General features: G+C 41.2%; 1 protein-coding gene across 1 annotated transcript in view; it reads left to right on the top strand.

Moving 5' to 3' along the window:
• Lrriq3 (leucine rich repeats and IQ motif containing 3) overlaps positions 1-21,070 on the top strand; it is a 93,136-nt gene that overhangs the window by 36,878 nt on the left and 35,188 nt on the right. The window contains exon 5 of the mRNA XM_032897117.1: positions 2,524-2,683. Coding sequence (XP_032753008.1) covers positions 2,524-2,683 — 160 coding nt within the window. The remainder of the gene's footprint in view (positions 1-2,523; positions 2,684-21,070) is intronic.

The following is a 21,070-nucleotide window of genomic DNA, read 5'->3' as shown; positions in this document are numbered from 1 at the left end:
GCATCTGCCTGGTTGTCTCTTGCTCTGACTGACTCTCTCTGGAAAGAAAGCTGTTTGAGCCTCTCACTATGATGTCCTGAGCTTTATTAATATACTTAATGGTTTGTTTAAATAATTTGTATTTATTTAGGTGACATAGACCTCATAAGAGGCAAAACTTTCTCTTCTCACAAAACACACTGGGGCTTATGCAAAACCTTGCCTGCTCTATGAATATCCATGCTTTTCTTTGTGTGACAACTGGCTGATCACAAGAGATTGCATCACGAGTTTCTCTCCTGGATAAATATGCTCGTCTAGCTGCATCACTGGCTGTTTGAAGATGAAGCCCCAGGAAATAATACAGCTGCTTAGCATGCTCGAGTGCCTACTGTGTTCTGCTTGGTACACTCATTTCCCCATGGGCTTCATACATGTGGAATGAGATGGAGCAGCAGAGGTCAACTATTACTCTGATCTATTAAACGTTTTATTACATCTTTTTGTTTGTTTAATCTGATTTGTTTTTATATTTATTTTTATTTACTTTATTTCCCCATGGCTGCCCTCCTCCTTCCTGTCCTCCCAGCTCCACACTTACAGATTCCTCCCCCATTGTCCCCTCCCCTTCTTCTGAAGAATGGAAGCCCCCCCTCCACTTGGTTACCACACCACCCTGGAGCATGTAGTCCCACCAGGACTAGGTACATTCTCTCCCTTTGAGGCCCAACCAGGCACTCTGAACAGCAGAGAAGAGACAGCCCCTGCTTCACTTGTTAGGGGACCCACATAAAAACCAATCCCCACACTTGTAACAAATATGTAGGAGTCCAGTTCTAGCTCCTGCCTGCTCCCTTGTTGGTGACCCACATTCTGTGAGCCACATGGCCCCAGGTTGGTTGACTCTGTGGGTCTTCTCATACCTACAAAATTGGTAGACAAAAACATCAAGAATGGAGTGTAAATAGAGCCCGTTTATGAGGTAGGAATGATGCCTCCTTTGGAGTGTTTTGTTTCTGGTATTACTGAGGATAAACTTCCCAGTTGGCTTATCATTGTAACAATGTATTTTTTTTTGTCACGTGGGGAGGGTGCTGCTTTAGCCGCTCATTTGCTCAAGAGAGGCTCTGTTCATTTCAGTGTTTCCCAAGGGGGTTAAATAAATAATGCCTGCGGCATTGTATCTAATCCCTTTCCTGTCCACTTACACAGCAGCAGCCCTCTCCTGCAGTCACCTGCTGCTGCTGCAAGACTCACCATCACCAGTGTGCGCCTACTCTTTCCCTAATACTGAACTCGTTCCTCTGTAATCAGAGGCCAGATTATGCTGTGTTTTCCCTTTAATTGTAAAATGGACCAAATGAGAATGCTAGCACAACACTGACTAGCTAGGATAGAAGGGGCACCTCTTCCACTTCTTCTGCATTTAGAGGGGGGGATATTCAGTATCTCACCATTGATATGATGTTCGTTTATTGGTAGTGACTTTGAGACAATAGTTCCTTAAACACAGCATAGGAATAAAAGATAAACATGGTTTGCCCCTTTGTTTGCCCGTTAGTGTGGCTGACAGAATTGTCACAGTTCTTTTGTGGCCCATGTTTTGTAGTCATCAGTGCTCTATGCTTCCTCTGTATTTACAAAGTGGAACAGATAGAAACTGTGAGGCCCAGCCACTGCCCTGCTGCAGTGCAGGGAAGGAGGAGTCACCGCCTGCAGTCGCACCCAGTTAATACTTAAGTGATCTTTGTGGTGACATGTTCCTTGCTACCCATCCCCAGAGTTCTGGGTTCCCTAATGAAAGACCTTTACAGTTTGATACAGCCTAACAGCTGTAGCACTTGCAGCCTTCACGTGGCTAATCCACTTCCTCCCATATCCCCACGTTATTACTCACTCCATATTATACCCCATCTTTGCTGCACTGGACAGAGACGTGCAGCCCTCTTGGACCGCCTTCCCTTGCCTCCTACATGGTGGCTATGCTCTCTGTCCCATACCTTCTCAGGCGTGGTGGTGTCTTTTCTTTCCTTCTCCAGGCATGGCAGGTCTTCTCTCTCTTGGTCCCTCACCAGGGAATCCTAAAAGTCTGTCTGCCCTGCCCAGTCATTGGCTGCCGGCAACTTAGTTTACCAATCAGAATCAACCAGGGGCAGGGTCCCTCAGTGTCTGATGTGCAAATATGCAGATACTTGTGCAGGACCCAAATGAACATAATGCAAGCATCCACCCACTACAGCCTCCCACCTCTTCCTGCCCAGTGCTAACCCAGACCTGCCAGTCCCTCCACTGTCACCAACAGCACAGAGTGGGGTGTCAGGAGGGACAGTTTTTAGGGTGTCGTTCTTTCATTCCTCAGCTTGCTTACCATGAAATGAATATCTGAACGTTGAAGGTGTATTCTCGGTTCTTGAATGGCAATCAGGTCAGACAAATGGTACAGTGGACTCTCAGTGTGAGTCCTAAGATACGGCTAATTTGTAAGTAGTTTCCACCTTTTTCAATAACTATAATTAATAGTTGTTTTTTATCCCTTGTATCTAGCCCCTATTTTACACGTAAAAGGCATCACGACAGAATGATTAGGGTACTTGAAACAAAATTGATCTGCATAGGTAGAAATAACGAAGACAAATTCTTGGAGGATATCTTCCTTATCAAGCCTGAATCTAATATGAAAGGGAAGGTCGCACACTGGAAACAAGTGAGTATAATTAGTTATCTGACTTATTTATCATTCACAACAGTAGTGTTCTAATTTATGTAATGCAGTATCTCCGGTCTCACCAAATAATTGTCATTTATGTTGCTAAGAGTCTGCTTCAGAGTCTGTGGGTGTCGGAGAATCATGTGATGTTGAGTCCAGTATTAGATGGTGCTTTGGCAGTGCCCCGCCCCACACTCGCTCTGTGAGAGTCGCAGTGCCAACCTATGCTTGCCCTTGTTTAATTACCGTGAGTAGTAAGAGTCCCATAAAACTTCCTAGTTGTGAAATATAAAGATATTTTATATGTAGCTTATTAAGGATTAGTATTTTTAATTTTATGTCCAGTATAACATTCATCCAATGTTTTTTGATAAGCCAGGAATTGTTTTGAGAAAAAATAATTGTAAGAGAAAGAAACTAACTTTTTTTGCTGAACTCCTACTATGTGGCAGGGGCTGTTTGGCTGTTTTGATTGTGGTCACAGGACAGGCGTTTTTTGTTTTTTTTTTTAAGATTTATTTATTAATTATATATAAGTCTCTGTCTTCAAACACACCAGAAGAGGGCATCAGATCTCATTATAGATGGTTGTGAGCCACCATGTGGTTGCTGGGATTTGAACTCAGGACCTTTGGAAGAGCAGTCAGTGCTCTTTACTGCTGAGCCATCTCTCCAGCCCCTATATCCAGCTTTGGACCAGGTGCTCTGATTAATGACCCAGTCAGCGCCCGTTATTTTTGTGGTTTCCTTTGGTTGGATGTCACCAGTGTAGTAATCCAAAGTCGTGTGTTGCTGATGGCCTGCCTAAGTAGACTTTTCTTTTGAACAGGGGGAGCTACTTGAGCATAGGGGAAGGTGTCGTCCCTGTGGTTTCAATGTTCTCATGCTACATATAGCCTAGAACCATCCTGCCAGCCCTCCAAGCACATAGCTGCACCTGGATACAGTGATTGTTTTAAAGACAAATGTACTGTACCCTAACCACTTTTCTCCTCAAAAATCAATGTCACCTCTCTGAATTTGCTCAACAGGACAGGACCCTTCATAAACTTAAAGCTCACAGGCTGGAAAAATAAATAAGGAAACAAACAAACAAACAAACAAATGCCAAGCAGGCTGTGCATCCACCACCTGAGCAGGGTCTGCTTTGCAGATTCTCTGCTGGTATTGTAAAACGACAGCCCACTTCCTGTATAACAATACGTGTGAACGCAAGTCACTACCACACGTGTAAAAATGAGAGCAGCACCCATTGTTTGAAGATTATTAAAATTGATGAGTTATCAAAGAACATAACATTGGGCTTGAAAACACTTGAACGCTATGACATTTTGCTAAAACATAAAGAACGCTTTACATTTCTTTTGTGTTGTTGATAATTTTGCTAGCCATCACTTGTAAGTCCCATTCTTTCCTCATATATAAATGTGTGCATTGTCTCGTGCTCTACGGTTGTTCCCAGTTTATAAATGTGCACATTGTCACATGCTTTCCCATTGTTTATAGTTGCTGTTCCAAGTCCATCCTAAAAGCTCATCTCAGTTTCTTAAGATACTGGTAATTATCTTTGTCGGTCTCAGTTATATGGGATTATTTGTTCTATTTAGAACTGGCCTTCGATCTCTTTCTGGCCATAATGGCTTTGATATCAGATTTTATCCTTTATTGTACCACTCTCCTATCCAGTTTCTTTGTTCTACCTTGGAACTTGGCTTATTACAAATTCAGTGATGTTTCTTCAGTGTGAACCGGAGAAACCAGGATCTAAGCAATAAGAAATGAAAATATAGGTTAGAAACTAAGAGAAGGAGTTAGCAAGTCAAGCCAGGAGACAGGGAATTCGAGTTTGTAAATTCCATCAATAAAACAGTAGTATGGGTTAAGCAGAATGCAGTTCAGGATTTAGTAATTCGGCGAAGCAGTAGGTACCTAAATTTGGTCCTGTCTGAGCTGACAAACTCCTGACCAAAATAATTTAAAATTTCTCCTGGTTTTGGTATCCTAAAGAGTGGGACAGGCCAGAAGAAAAGAGTGTGGATTACATTTGGTGGGGGGGATGTAAGGGAAGCATCTAGAGTTTGTGGAAAGACGGTGTGTGACACACAGAACTGGACTCAGAAGACAGGAGGAAAGTGGAAGAGTGTGGGTCTGACGCAGGCGTGAGGGTGGGAACAGCTCTTTCCACACTTAACGCTGGCCTGCAGACACTGCCAAGGGCAGCAAACACAGGTTTACAGTGACGCAGTAAGAGCCAGGTCGAAGGAAACTCCTACCACTCTGAATGATTTGGGGAGTTTTGGATACTAATATTAGGGAATTTGGGGGGGAGCATGTGAGACTATTTAAAATACCCTTTGGCACACCAATTTTGTTTTTTCTCAGAGGTTACTGGGAAAAATTATACCCGTATGTACTAGCTAATTATTTGCAGACACGGTCTCTTGATTTTTTGTTTTTGAAAAGTAGGCATTTTAGCGGTAATGTGGTGTAAGAGAAAAGTATACCCAATGGGTGAGAGGGGAATGATTCGGCAGGGGTGAGGGCAACATTTTCTCTCCTACTTTTCATGGGCACCCTTCCTCCCTCAAAGCAGCAACTTGGATAGCATGGCTCAGTGTCTGTTCAGCAGACAGGAAGCCCTGCTGAGTCGTCATGTGATGGCAAGAAGCTTCCTGCTGAGCCCTCATGGAGAAAAAGAAAACACACAAGCCCAACCCTTAGATCTAAGAGCTGTTGGTCTCTTTTGCTGAGCATTCTAGACATGTGACCCATCTCAGGATTCCAGGCATGGCCTCAATCCACCAACCATGGAAAGCAGAATACCCATCACTTTGTTCATTTTCTCTAGTTATCATGAAACCAGAAGGGTGATCTGTAAATACTGCAAAGCTGCAACTGCCTACTTTATTATCCCTGAGTGACTCACTCGACTCACCCGAGTGACCCACGTGGCTCTCCATGCTCTGAATGCTCACTTGCTATCTGGATATTTTCTTGGTGACATGTAGTTCTCTTCCTACTATTACAGTAACTAACATTTGTTCCAAAGCCCGTGGAGACAGAGAGGAGTCCCCATCTGCAGAGGTACTACGCTACAAATATGGTGGAAAATCCTTGGAATTTTAAGACATGCACGTCCTTCTCAAGATTACTGAGGGTTGAGTTCTTATTTCATTCAGCGCCCATTCTGACTTCTCCTTTTGAAATTCCCACAATGCAAATGTTTACTTTACATAGTGGCGTCCTGTATCTCTCTTGGACATTTTCATTTTCCCTTTCATCTAGCCTAGCTAATTCAGAAGACTTGTCTGAGTGTAATCAATTCTGTTTGTTCTGGTGTTTACTGGAAGTTCTGTGCTGTAGGCCCCCCCCACCCCCACCACAGAGCCTTAGTTCTACCATTTCTGGTTGCTTAATGGTTTGTATTTCTCATTCATATCTTAAATTATCTGTTTTGTTTTATTGTTTGCATTGTTACATCTCACTAAATTAGTTAAGATGATGATTTTATCTTTAAATGTGCTTTGCAGATTTTGTTCCCATTGAAATCAGTGTCTAGAGAACAGTGTCTAGAAGTCTAGAAGCTTCCTGAGGACACTCGTCGTACATGCAGTGTGGTGTTCGTGTTTTCATGTTCAGAATAGTATTAGCAGTACGTGGGTATTTCACTTAGGGGGAATCTAGGATGGAATCTAGATGGATGGTCGAAAGCCTCATCTCTGTGTGAGTTACTGTCTCTGACCAACTGTGTCTGTCTGTGGTGTATAAAATGAAGCAGTCCATTCAGGGGTTCGAATGACTTTACAGAGGGTACAAACTTTATACCTCTGTTTCTTCAGACTCCACAGCGTCCAGCCCTATTGTTCACACAGGAAGCAGCTGGTTAGTATCACCAGCATGGGATATAGAGACAGCGTCCTTAGCTCCATTGTGGCAAGTACAGGAGGCTCTAACAGTACCAGTAGCCATGGTCTTAGAGCTGTCAGAGTGAATGTGGGCTGTGCCCTGACCTGTGATGGACCACACTTCTGATTTATAGAATATGAGTCCTTTCCCAGGTCCAATAGGATGAGCCAATACTTACAGGTTTGCTATGTGCCCTGAGGAGTTGGTCACTGTGGACCTGTGAGTTTGACACACGAAAAAGACCTTTTCCACTTTGAATAAAGTGACTACTGTTGATGCTTGGGCTTACATAATGTGACCTATTTTACCGAGCTTCAGTAACCCTCTCATGTCTGGCCAGGTCCCGTTCAAAAGCATGGTTAGAAACTGGGGTGGAGGGAGGGTTGATTCCAGAACCGGTGGATTATAGAGGGGATGTTTGCTGGGCATTTCTGGTCATGTATGAGTTATATCTGAACCTACGGCAGCAGTGCCCTCAGTCATGGAGTTGTTACACACAGAGGAGATCTTTCTTGGGTCTGGAAGGTTCAATGTAGTAAGTGGTTTGTGGCTTGTTGGTTTGGTGCCCAGACTCCTTGATCTTCATTCAACAGGGAAGACTATCTCAAGGCTATGTAGGGTCCAAATTCTTAAACTGTGGACCATGCCCCTTATCTGAACACAAGACAGAGGCATGAGATGTTTGCCAATAGTGAAAGGATCCTGCATGGAATGAATAGAATTGTATGCAATGGCACAAAGTAATGCAAAATCCAGCCCACGTTGTTTCTGTGATGTCTTCGTTGGCCCCTCACTTAGCCATCCTCAGCTTCACTGCAGCCTCAGTTTTGAACACAACATAAGTTTTGCACTGTACAAGCCACTGACTGCATGCTGTAGTGCAGAGAAGTGCTGCGTGAGGCATCTTCAGAGTCCAGCCAATCATGGCTTACGACTGTCGTGTGCCAGGAAAGGTTCCTGTCCTTTAGCACACAGAACAGAAATACCTTTACTGTTTTTCTGTCCTTAGTCTTTCATTCCTTAGTACATATCAAATCATACTTTTAGACTGATTCTTATTAGATTGTTTGATAAGAAAAATGCTATGTGAGTTAACCATTTGAGTACATTGTTAAGTAAATTTGACTTGGAATTAAAACAGTAGAATTAAACACTTTCTAACACTGACTGAAATGCCCCTAAATTGATGTCTAGTATTTTATAGTGTTTTCATGTGAAGCAGCATCCTTAGGATTGATGACTATGAAATCAAAATATCAATCAACTCTGAAAAACATTCTGAGCCCTGCAGAATCTAAATATTCAGCCAAGATTTAATTCTTTATCTAAAAAGAAGTAAGCACATCCATCTCATTAATATATAAATTTAATCTCATATTTATAAATGATAAAATTGTGTATACAAAATGAATTGTTTTACGGTAAATTTCAGATGATTTATTATGAATAAGTGCTTGGTTTTATACACGTTTATACATTAATGATTATATAAAATTTTCTCTAGTGAAAATGGGCCTTGAGTGCAAACCTTTAAGGAGAGCTGATGCAATGGACTCTTTGCCGGGAATGAGTGTTGAGGGGTTAATGATCTCATTACGTTGAAACTGATGACCATGGACAGTCCCTTTTATTGGTGCTAGGGAAAAGCTTGAGCAATCTGAGGAGCTGATTTAGGGAGATGGAGAGGAAGAGGGGGAGGGGGAGGGAGAAGGAAGAGGGGGGGAGGGAGAGGGAAGAGTTGAAAGGGAGAAGGGGAGGGACAGGGAGAGATTTAGAGAGGATCTAACAGCAAATCTGTAGAGCATTTCCCCTCTTATGGAGATTGGACTAACTCAGTTCATCAGGCTTCTGTGACAAGTGTTCTAAACCGCTCAACCATCTTTCTTGCTCCTACAATTGAAATGCTGCGTATCATTATACTCAAGTTCAGATGTCAGCACACAAACCACTCAAGTGCTCATGGGTAAGAATAATACACTATTTTACTTTCTCCTAAAAATTATACTTGAAAAATTTTCAGTCCTCAGATGGATGTATCTTACAGAAAGTTTCTGGTAGTTGACAAACAGAGAAGATACTCAATCCCAGAGGCAAATAGTAACTTTTCTATTCATAGAAATACTGATTGATATCACTGATAAGAAACATGGTACAGTGACCATAATGGCTTTATAATTAAAATAACGTTTCGTTCAGATAGCCTGTGTGTGCTTGTGTGTGTTCACATGACTTTATATAAATTCTAATTTACATTTATACATGGATATTATGTAAGTGCTAAAATTTCAAATTTAATTCAAAACTTCAAATTCTGAACCAGCAAGTTGGCTCAGCAGGTGATGGCTCTTGAGCAGGTGATGACTTGGGTTAGATCTCAGGTGGGCGGAGAGAACCAACTCTACAACGTTGTCCTCTTACCCCCTCGTGCTTCCTCTAGCGTGCACATACAAACTGACACAGTAATAGTAATAACTTTTGAAAACTTAAAATATTCAAATGCTCTACTATGTCATCAGTGCTTTTTCTACTTCTGGGTGGTCTCAGAAAGTGAAGAGTGAGTTGCTTTCTCTTTGGGAAATTGTTCTTTAAGTGAGGAAATAAGTTAAGACAGTGAAAATGACAGCATCATGTGGTTGACGAGAAATGCAAGACCGGAGATGAGGGATCACCATTGACACAAATGGAGTCCAGGCCTGGGGCCCCGAGGGCGAGCGTGGCAGAATGTGGAAAGGAGGGAAACTGACCCCTTACAAGAGGCCCATGAGGCAGAATGGAGACACATTAGTTAGGTTCACTAAAGAAAATTTAATTCTCAGAAGGAAATTCAGATAATCACTGGGCAAGAAAAGCTACTGTCTCTGTTTCAGTACCACATACCACATAACACAGTACCGTGTGCATGATGAGCCTCATCGCACTTTTAATTAAGAAGTCACATTTGTTATTCAGACTGTTTCATAGGCAGCAAATGTTAGAATTCTCATTTACCGATACTATGATTTAAGGGGAAGTGTAGGGAAAAGAACAAGGTTCCCCATTGGTGTCAAGATTTCTGGGTAGGAAATGTCACAGTTGACCCTGGAGCATGGTCAGTGCAGCCTGCTAGTGGCTTCTGCTCTAATGTGGGCCTTGAAAATTTCTGTTTACCTTTTCAGTCTTCTTTGCTAAGTATTTTCTTCCCATGCTCTTCATTCTTGGCTGTTGGCCTCCGGCAAGCTAAGGCCTGTGATCTGTATTCCTGTGTCTTTCAAGATGCCCTCCACTGAGCTCTAACTTCCTACAAAGTTCAGAGCTTTTGACAACTTGTTCAAATTCAGATTTAAACATATGCTTTCTCTTGAGTTCAAGGTATTGGCTTATTGTAAGGAAAAGAGTTAATGACAAAAGGATGGAACTGACTACCCAGACACCTAGGGCAGGACAGCTACAAGGACTAACTGAGATGTGTCTCTGCAGTGAGAATCAGGGAACAATGCAGCTTTTACATGGAACAGCCTCTGATAGGAAGCTAGCATATGTGATTTTTCTTGAGAGATCCAGGCACCTGAATGTGCCCACGCTCTGTCTTAAGAAACTGGGAAAGTTTACCAAGAAAGAAAGAGATATGGAAGGCTCAGAAAGAGATATGGAAGGCTCAGAAAGAGATTGAAACCTGATTGTTGACATTGTACATTAAGTTATTAGCAAGGGCAGATTCTTAGGGGGCTTCCTGGAGCTGGGCGAGGGGCAGGTGTGTGGGAGGGGCATGAACATGGTGAAGAAGCTCTGGTGTGTGTGTGTGTGTGTGTGTGTGTGTGTGTGTGTGTGTGTGTGTGTGTGTGTATTACTTTTGATTGGTTTTGTTTTATTGTTGATGACTAGAATTAAGATCTTTTTCCCAGGCCTGCCTCAGACTTGCTATGTGGCTAAGGCTGATCTTAGATTTCAGATCCTCCTGCCTCCACTTTCCTAGTTCTGGGATTACAGACAAACACCACATGGTTCAGTCCATTTGGTGTTTAGAATTGAAGACCACATTCCATACTCTGAATGAGCTCTCCATCCCCTGAACTATGTCCCCATCTTGTAGGAAGGTCATATTCCTGCCATTCCTGTTTCCCCCATGAGAGGCATACTAGCACATGGGAAAGGGTTTTAGTATTAGAGTTAAGGTTTTTAGAATTGACATTTGACCTTTGCCCCTAAACATCGGTTGTCTATTTACTGAGACCGTGCTCCCTTCATAATGTGTAAGACCTCAGTGTGTCCTCCTCTTCCTCCCCTTCTCTCCACTGTGGTCATTTTTACTGTCTTAGATGATGATTACCAAACATCCTCTCTTCTAAATACGTACTAAAACGCTTCTTACCCTTAAAGTAAGTTCTGAGCTCCAAAGCCAGCACCACTGTACCCTTTCCTTGTGTTTGTCTACTTCTGTGAAAGCTCCCAGATGTGCCTCCTCCCTGCTTCCCTGTCCTTCAGCTCGCATTCCTCCCCCATGGGAGCCCCAGAAAGACTCACCCTCCTTAACACAGCTCTTTACTGTGAGGAGAAATGAGTATGTCTGCTTAAAGAATTATACTGTCTTGATTTCTACCGTTGTATGTCTTCTGCAATAATTTAAACCCTATCTCCTCCAAAGACACCTTTTAATGAACGTCTTTATGTTTTTAAGCTACAGTATGTCAGGTTTCCTGACACAGTTCTTTTGCCTACCATGTTACCTAGTACACTAATATATTTATTAGAGATATTAAAAAATGTAACCCACTATAAAATTAATTTTTATTTTTAAAATTTCTTTGTTATTGTTTTTAACTGAAATAGAAGTACATCAGTTCCCTCCTCCCCTTCCTTCCTCTGGCCACCACCAGTTACTCTACCTCAAACTTCTGCCATGGACCCCACTCTCAAAATGATTCTCACTTTGATTATATTTGATTTTATTTGTTATGTGTGCATATACAAGTATATTTAAATAGAACCTACTGAGTCTATTAAAAAAATGCTACATTTAAAAGAAGCATAATCCAATCTGTATTCCTATAGTTTTGGTATATACTTCATGACTCAGAGATATTCAATGTACTTTGTAAACATATTAATCCAGAATGTTACTGTGAGAGTAGTAACCTACAGCAAACACTTCGGTAGTTGGTTTTCATAACACATTCCTATGCCCTGTGATTAGAAATAAGAAATGTGCTATCAGCAATAATCTGTCTCAGTACGCCATGGTTGTCACTTGGAAACATAGCAGGTGAGTGCCTTCTGAAAAGTACCCGTATTCAACTGTTCAATGAAGACACATCTATTTCCTTAGACAGAAACTTTCATGGGCACTACGACCATGAGGGAGGGTTCCAAAGTGGCTTCCCGATCTACCTTTGATGCAGTGGACGTGTCAAAATTCACAGTGTTGGTTTCTCTGCCTTGTGGGAGCCACCATTAGTAGAATTCCTGAGTTCTGGAAGCAGAGGCACTGACTTCTAGGCTGAGTAGAATGTTTGCTAGCTATTGTCAGATCCGATGAGGTTAACTGTATGTTTTCCATCTTTAAACTTTATCACTGTATTTTTCTTCAGGATAAAACAAAATTATGGGTCAATTTTCACTGAAATGGGCTGGATGTCTGCACTCACCTTTCATCAGTACAAAGGAATCACGCACTTCATTCCCTGGACAACAGCAATGAAAACCCGCCTCTGATTGGACACTAGGGATGTCAGCTGTACATAGAAGATAAGTGTGAGGTGGAAAAGAGAGCTTCATCTAGTAATACATCTAGGAGAAAGTATTTTAACAAATCAAATCTTTCATTAAAGTTGCCATGAAGTTACTCTTCATCTAAGATAGCTAGAGTGACCAGCCCTAATCTGAAGGAAATGCACCGTCATATACGACTCTGAAAAGACAGAGCAGAAAACCTAAGCTGCCATGCTATTCTAATAAAAAGACAACAAATCAATAAAAGGATCATTCCTTACCTAACTTACTTACAGCAGATTTTATTGGTTTAAGGCAGAAGGCATTGGCTGTTTCCGTGTGTTGTGCTTTTGGTGAAAAGAAGCCCCTGCCACAGCTGTCCATTGTCTGACTCGTGTCTGCGCCTCAATCTATTTCCAGGAAGCCATTTGTGGAGACGTCCTGCTGCTTTGCCGTTTATGGAAGGCAGTGTTCAGACTCAACACCTAAGTGTAGGTTTTGCTGAGACTATTCCCCCAAGAAAGCCGGAAGATGCTCCTAAAATACTACTTTACAGCCTTCGATTAGTAAAATATACACGTCTAGCAATGCTGACAAACATAGACTGGGGCCATTTGGTTTTTGCAAAATTTGGCAACGTCTATTTTTAAATAATTGAATTTAGTTTAACTGGTAGTTAAACTTCCTGAAACACATGTTAATGATGTTTGCACTAGTGAGCCTTATATCGTGCTTGCATCAAGGAAGCCGTACCACTTGTCTGTGGAGAAAACGTGTGCAGAACATTATCGCCTTGATGCACCAGCACACGGGACAGCTCCCAAGCACAGCTCAGTATCCGTAGATCAGCCGCTCTCCACCACTCCACACAGCTGCCAGGAGACACCGTTCTCCTCAGCTGCTAGGACCGACCTGACAGCTAGTGAGTGAGGTCAGGGATATCCCCTTCCTGTGCCTGGCTTCTCTGCATAATTATCTCTAACATCATAAATTATGGTAACTGGCTAATTTTGTCCTCCAATATTTCAAATCCACTCACTGGTTGATGAATACTGGTACCACACAGCTGTACAACCAACACAGGGAGAGGATAGTACCAGGGACCACAAGTTGGAAGTCAACCTGATGTGTACACAGCAATCCTGTCTCCAAAAGCAAACAGCCACACAAGCACGTGGGTGTGTGGAGAACATTGTGAATGAGTGTGAATGAGAACCTAAGGGGATACCCTGTGACATCTGGCCTGGTGATCCTGCTAAGGAAACCACGTGCTGCCTTGCACAGTGTGCAGTTTACACTAATTTATATTCCTTACTCTCACATCTTGGTCAGCACTGGCTGTTTTAGTCTAGAACACATAGACCTTTGTGTTGAGGTGAGTTCTTATTTTATTGATGTTTTCATTTGCATTTGCCAAAATATTAGTCCTATGTAATGTTTTTATATACTGGTTGGCTATTTGTACATCTGAAATAGAAATCAACACAGAGTGAACTCCCTAAAGCACAGACAGTCCTAACATAGGACTCAGCTCTACCCCTTCTGGGCCTTTACCCAAAGACAAATCAACAGGTCACAGAGACGTCTGCCCATCTGGGTTGGTTGCATCATAATTCAGAACAGCAAAGATGTGGATCCAACCTGGAGTCTGCACACAGCCCACCACAGGAAGGAAAATGCAAACGTTTTTCTCCTTCTAGTTGAATGGGAAATGGAATAATTAAGTCCTCTACCTGTAACTGAAGACACGTTACATCACTCACAGAAAGATGCATATTTTATATTTTCCATAATTTTGGGGTTCTGAACTTCAGACACACAGTTGTGAAGGTACAGATAACCCGAAAGTGGAGCCAAAACGTCTACAGAACTGGGGAATTTAATGTGGTAGGTAGGGTAATGGGATATGAGCTGGAATATGTTCAAGTCACTTTCTACACTTTTAAGAAATTGTTCTTATGTAAGCTTGCAATGTAAAAATGAAAAACAATGTGAAAGTCTGTCCCCAGTTTCAGTAGGGCGAGATGATTCTTCTGCTATAGAGTTCTCACTCTGTCTCAACTGGTACGCTGAAAATTTGATTTGGCTTGACCAACCCCCTCCATTCTTGTGCTAATTTCCCAGCAAGCATGTCCATGTTTCTTTGAAGCAGTGAAAGCAACACCTTGTCTTAGTTCATAGTTAGAGGGATCTGGCCCCTCCTCCCCATTTTGCATAAGCTTAGCAGTCGGTTTATTATAGGTGGCCTCATAGTGTTTAGATACGGTTTTTCTGTCTCTGATATATTTTTTTTAAACCACAAAGCCTGTTAAATTTTATAGGCTGATTTTCCTCCATCTGTTGAGATGCTCTGATTTTCCGTCTTTTACCCCGCTGTGAAGTCCTGGTGTCTGTTTGCATACAGCTACTAACCATTGCACCTTACTGTGCTTTTGGATTCATTTGCTGATATCTTTTGGGAGTTTTTGCATATGTATCTACAAAGGACATTGGTTATAGTTTATATTTTCTGGTTGCTTCCCTATCTGTTCTAATGCCTGAGCATTGCTGGCCCCTTGAATACATTTGCAAGCATTACATGTTCCTCTGAATGTGGAAATAACTTAAGACGTGGTGATAGTTCTTTCAATAGTTGATAGAAATCAACAGTGAAGCCATCTGGCCCTGGTCTTTTATGAGATACTTTTTATGAGTGATTTAGTCTTTTTAATCCCTGTGAGTTCGCTCGGCTTTTGTACAGAAAATCCAGCCTTAGTGACATGCAGTTATTTGTTTTAGTTCATCAGGATTGTTTTTGCTGATTTATTTTTTTATTATGTGTGAACATGTGGGTGTCATCCTCTATCCACCCAATGGATAAAGCAAAACCTGTGATGAATAGGTTCCATGGGTCTCAGTTTGGCCAGGAAAAGCAAAAGTGTTACAGCTCTTAGAAGACAAACAAGGGGGTTTGGTTGACCTGGGCAGGACAGGTAGCCCAAATCCCACTACAGCAGCAACTTCAGTGCTGGAGTGAGGGGTGACAGTGGCATGAGCCCATCCTGCCGGTTGGGTCCAGGGTCTAACAATGAATACTTAAGGAGAGAGAACTCTTGCCCAAGTGTTTCATAAAACAGCCACTCTCAGATGATCCTTGGTGAAATAACTTGTGCACTTTACTCCATGTGAATTATAAACATTGAGGAGTATGGTGTCATTCTGTGTTCCAGAGCAGGTACAGGTAGGGGGGAGATGAATCTGTTTCTGCTGTTATCAATTCTGAGGTCCTCAGGATGTGGGCTCACTCAGCCTTACCAGTCCTTCTGTCTGGTGTCATGGTGCACTTGCTCCACATTGTATGTCTGTATGGGAGCGTGTGCCTGCGGGGTGGCTGTACACGTAAGTGAAGTTACGTGAGAGTGCAGGAAAATACACCAGGGCTTGTAGAGGTAGAGTTGTAACCTTTCTCTAGAGTAATTACTAATATAGGCGCAGGAATCACCCTTGGGTCCTCCGCAAAGACAATCCATACACATCCTAGCCATGGAGCCATCATTTCAGTATCTTGTCCTTTGCAGTTGACCACCAGGAGATTTTACTAAGCTTCCATCTTGCTAGGTCTTCAATGATGACTCTTGTGCCTGTCTTAGAGGTTGATGCTTGACTCCCACCTTGGTTTTGAAATAGGGTCACTTTGTTGTTCACTGCTTTGTGTCCCAGGCTAGCTAGACAGAAAGCATCTTGAGGGATTTTCCCATCTGCATAGTTTCTCTTAGCATGGCAGCTGTTTTATAGGTGTATATTATCACAAGACTCTCCAAGGGCTCTGGGGATTTGAACTCCAGTTCTCACACATGGTCAGCCAATGCTTTCCTTCTGACCCATCTCTTCTGCCCTCCAGTAGGTTTGCATCATTTCATTGGGTAACAACAATATTATATTTATGTAAACAGCATTGGAGATGGGCTGAAATATTGTCCATGTGAGTAGGACACTTTATAAAGAAAGCTGTATCAGCTGCACTGTGACATCGGACAGAATGACGTTTGCACTGAACTGGAGAAGCTGTGGGCAGTATTCTTGTTGGTGACAGAGGTGGAGCCTAGTCTAAGCATTGATTTCCCTCAAGTTGAAATAAAAATCTAAACTCCTGTGGACATTTGCAGAGTATTTTTTTATTAGGCTCCAAAACTCTACTGCTAAGCACGCATGGTAGGACAAAATTGAGAGCTCAATACTGGATTTGGCAGTGTCTCTAGTATTGGTTACGGTGGACCTAAAATAGAATAATCTTGAGCTGAGCAAACATGGCATTTCTACAATGAATTTTTTATATACTCTAAAACTGGACATTTGCAATAAACATATCCATCACCTTCATTTTCTATGACTATTTTTGTTGTATTTTGTTTTGTACAGAAGAGTTATATACTTCCTATATATGTACTTTGCCTCCTGTGCTTATGTGGGTCACTTTTTGTGCATTGACTTCATTGCCTTAGGGTACTGTCTTGCTGACTCCTCTTTCAGATCAAGCAATATTGGCATTGGCATCAAATGTAAGGTAGTAGCAGTTCATGAAGTAATGCTTACATCTGCCATTATATATAAAGGTTATCATCTCAAACTATAGTCTTTACTCCTAAAAGTGTATCTCTCTGTCTACTTCTGGGAATCAGCACTTACTCTGGAAAGCTGATTGCAGGTACCGGCCTGCATTTAAGAGGCCCAAGACAGATGTATGTGTTTGCAGCCTGCTTCTAAGAGCCCTGAGGATAGTGTATGTGTTTGCTACCCACAGCACAGCAGCTCACTGACAGGAAAAGCTTTCTGTTGTTTCAATAAGACATAGATCTGAACAGCAGAACCAACAGTGTTCATTAGGATAAACTTGATTATCTGTTTTGTGTAACTCAAAAGTTAGATCTTTTGAGTACCATCTGAAAGCTCGTTTGTCTGGGTTAACACATTGGGGTCTAGAAGCCAATTTGTCAGGAAGTCTTTAAGGAGAAAACCAAGCAGAAGACATCAAGGGCTGTAGCTCAGTTGTGATTCTGAACAGGTTTCTAGGGTGATCCTCAGCACAGACCTCTTCACCCCCAGTACAGCATGGTGGTGATAAAAATGCTTATGTAGATGTAGAAGTAGTACTGACTGTACCACTCACGAACTGCTTAGATCAAATGCTACGATTTCCAGTCAACTAGAAACCTACTGACTCCATTGCAGAAAAGGTGAAAACAGATGCCAAGATAATTCATAGGCTGGAAAAGGTTCAAAATGCAGCCTGAACCCAAGAAAAATGAATTGACTGTAAAGTATTTAAATGTGGGTCAAGAAAGAAGGAAGGAATGTTACCACAGAAACCCACTTGTCACTGTGCAGAACAGTAAATTACTGTCTCCCAAAGAGGAACTGTCTGCCACAACCGTCTATCATGGTTTTGCGACCAAATAGAGATGCATGTTGTGAACCTCAAAACTAAGGTTATCCTCAGTTAAGCAGTCTAGTGTTTAGTGATGCCACAGATTGTATTCCTTGCTATGATTGCTGTGGCCTCCCTTTCTGTGCCCTTTACAGATTATGTATTAGTATCCCAACTGAGTCCTGCATGAGAGATTTTCTTTAGTGCCTCTTCCTGTTGACATAAGGATGTGTAGCCACCAGAAGGTCAAAGTGGCGACTGAGAAAAGACAGATTAATTCCTTCCAGAGGCTTATATTTACCTATTGTAAGGATGTGGCAAAGTCAGGAATTGGTAACATTGTGGATATTTTAGAAAAGTCCATGCCTGAGTCGGTATACAGGAGAAAGAGCTTAGAAGAGGGTGCGGTGGTTATGAAGAGTTGCTGAGTGAAAAGCACACACAGTGGTATGAAATAACTCCAAGATAAGTGACAGTAATGTTCCAAGTTTTAGGTGCTATAAAAGATAGACTTTAATTTTTTAAAGCATTTTTCTGGTTATTGGCTTCTCACCTAAGGATGGAGGAGTGCCGTGGCCTATCACATGAAGTGTTAGCCGAAGTTCTACAACTCTCCAGTCTCACCACATTGAAGTTTGTCTGTCGGTTCATTGGCTCTCTGGTTTGTTGGTTTGTTGTTGTTGCACCCTTAACACAAGGTTTTGATATGTTCTGACTTTCAGGACCATTCACATCTCCAAGGAAATACTGTAAATGAAGTCTTTCCTAAGGACCAGATTTTGAGGGAAAGTTTAGCCCAAGTAAGCAAGCACTATGGTAAATGGTTGATGTAGTGCACATAGGACTCAGAGTGGAGACTGGGAGCAGGAAGAGCTTCTCCTAAGACCGTGACAGAAGTTTTTCTAAAGAGAAGCTGTTTGTAGTGAATGCTTGAAGCATAGGAAGCTAGCCATGCACAGTTCTGGAAATAGAGGCCCCTGCACAATGCCCTGGGCCATGTAATAGCTTGTTTTGTTTGGGATGTGTTTCTGAGGTTGAATGAAATCCAGTGTGGCAGTGTTCACTGAACCACAGCCAGAGATGAGATGAGTTTGGTGATATGGTCACAGGTTATATTTTTCTGATTTTTTTTTTTTTTAGTTCACAGTAAAAAGTTAGTAACCAAAACAGCCATCAGGGCATTTAAAAGCAGAAAGAAATCTGTTTTGATCATTATAAATGTATCTTGTTAACGCCAATACAAGAGTTTGGTTTGGACTGGAAAGGGATGATTTAGATTTAGGCTCAAAGAAGGACAGCAGGAATGCACAGACATGTTTATAGTGATTTTAAGAGAAAGGAGTGATCAGCTTTGCCACAGGCAAGGTATGAAGTTTTAGGGAAAGGTTAGTATGGAAATTTTAAGCTTTGCTCGAACTTCAGAATTCCATTAGAAAATGAAGAGTATTGGGAAAACTTGAAACCTGAATTACTCTATTACCTTTCCTTTGCCTGGAATTGCACAGAACTGAGTTACCAGAGTGTGCCTTCATTATATGTTAGTCTGTAGAGTACACAGTTGGTAGACGCCACTTGATGGTCTAGGATATCTGTAGTCATGTGAAACATGTTTCCAGGATCTGATGGAGTGCTCCAGAAGGGAAGAGAACGTTAGAACAATCCCCTCATTCTAGATGCCATTCTAGCACACGTCCCAACCATGCCTCAGAGCTTTTGTCTTTTTCACCCATGTATTCGAGTGATTTAATGTAATTTAATTGATTTAATTTAATGACAGCAATTTAATTTAATTTATCCAACTACAATATAACATCCTCTATACAGCTAGTCCAATGACTCTAGTCTGTTAGTAGTATTGTTAACAAGTCTGTTAGTAGTACCGTTAACCAGTCTGTTAGTAGTACTGTTAACCAGTCTGTTAGTAGTACTGTTAACCAGTCTGTTAGTAGTACTGTTAACCAGTCTGTTAACAACAACTGAAAGCTCTAGTTGCTGTTAAGTGAGGTTGTTCCTTTGCCTGTCACATCAGCAAATGGGATAAACAGGTTTTTTTTTTATATTTTCATTCAAAGCTTGCGTAAAATTATTGATACACACTGGGGTGAGAGCAAATAACTCATAGCATTAGAGCAGACCCTTGATGATATTGTCCCACTGATCATTACTCTTACCCACTTGGGAGCTGTTTTTCAGATCAGGGAGCCACTCGTTTCTCAGATCTCTACCTAATTAGACTGTCATTCCACAAACAGCTAGAGATGTTATCAGACATTGCTTTCACTTCTAAGCATGAGTTAATGCTGATTCTGTTAAATGAATGCATTTCTGATTTATTTAATTTATCATCAGTTTATAATGTTCCCTGGCCAAATAGCCATAAGTATTTTCTAAAGTCATCATGTACAAGTGCCTGGTATACAATGCTGTGACTAGTAGAGAGTATACTTTGTGTCAGTGAAAACAAGGTCTCTCTTATATATGGTCACATATACACTGTGACTAGTAGAGTATACTTTGTGTCAGTGAAAACAAGGTCTCTGTTATATATGGTCACATATACACTGTGGCTAACAGAGTATACTTTGTGTCAGTGAAAACAAGGTCTCTCTTATATATGGTCACATATACACTGTGGCTAATAGGGTATACTTTGTGTCAGTGAAAACAAGGTCTCTATTATATATGGCCAGCATTTTGATAAATTTTCTTCTATAGGAGCTCAAGGATCAGTATGTGGGTGGCTTATATGCACTCTCTCTCTCTCTCCTTACAAAGCCACCTTTGCTAACCTATGTAATTTTGAAGATGCTAGGTTAGCTATAAGATATTTGATTATTTGATGATCTTCCTACAGATTTGTCTCAATGTAACACATGAGTTTTTCTTCATGCATTTTTGTCTTATAAAAACCAGGAAAGTCACAGTGATTTTAAATGAGAGACAAATGAATACATGAAGGAAGATAAATTGAATAATTTAGTATATATTTATTATATGTTGTTATATATATTGCCTATGTATTATAAGTGCTGTACTTAACTATAACTCTTTTATTTGACTTTTTATATAGTTGTATATATTCATATTGTATGAAAACATAATATAATTTACAATAGAGATTATATTTCTAATATTTGTCAAGCAGTATATATTTTTGTTTTCTTTTGGGTAATGGAATTGAATAACTACAGTAAAAAAATTTCTGGAAAACTCATTTTCTAAAAGAGAGGATAAAGTATAAAATCTCTAGAAGAAAAAGTGGGCTATTTTATGTTTCAAATGGAACTTAACACAATCTCTTTTTTTGCCACTATTATATGCACCTATGTTGATTTAGGGCATCTTGCCCTCTCTGTTGCCCTCTTTCATTGACTTAGGACACTTTCCTT

This window comes from Rattus rattus, chromosome 3 (assembly GCF_011064425.1).
Source record: "Rattus rattus isolate New Zealand chromosome 3, Rrattus_CSIRO_v1, whole genome shotgun sequence".
Taxonomy (NCBI): Eukaryota; Metazoa; Chordata; class Mammalia; order Rodentia; family Muridae; genus Rattus; species Rattus rattus.
This window is presented reverse-complemented; position numbering and strand designations above follow the sequence as displayed.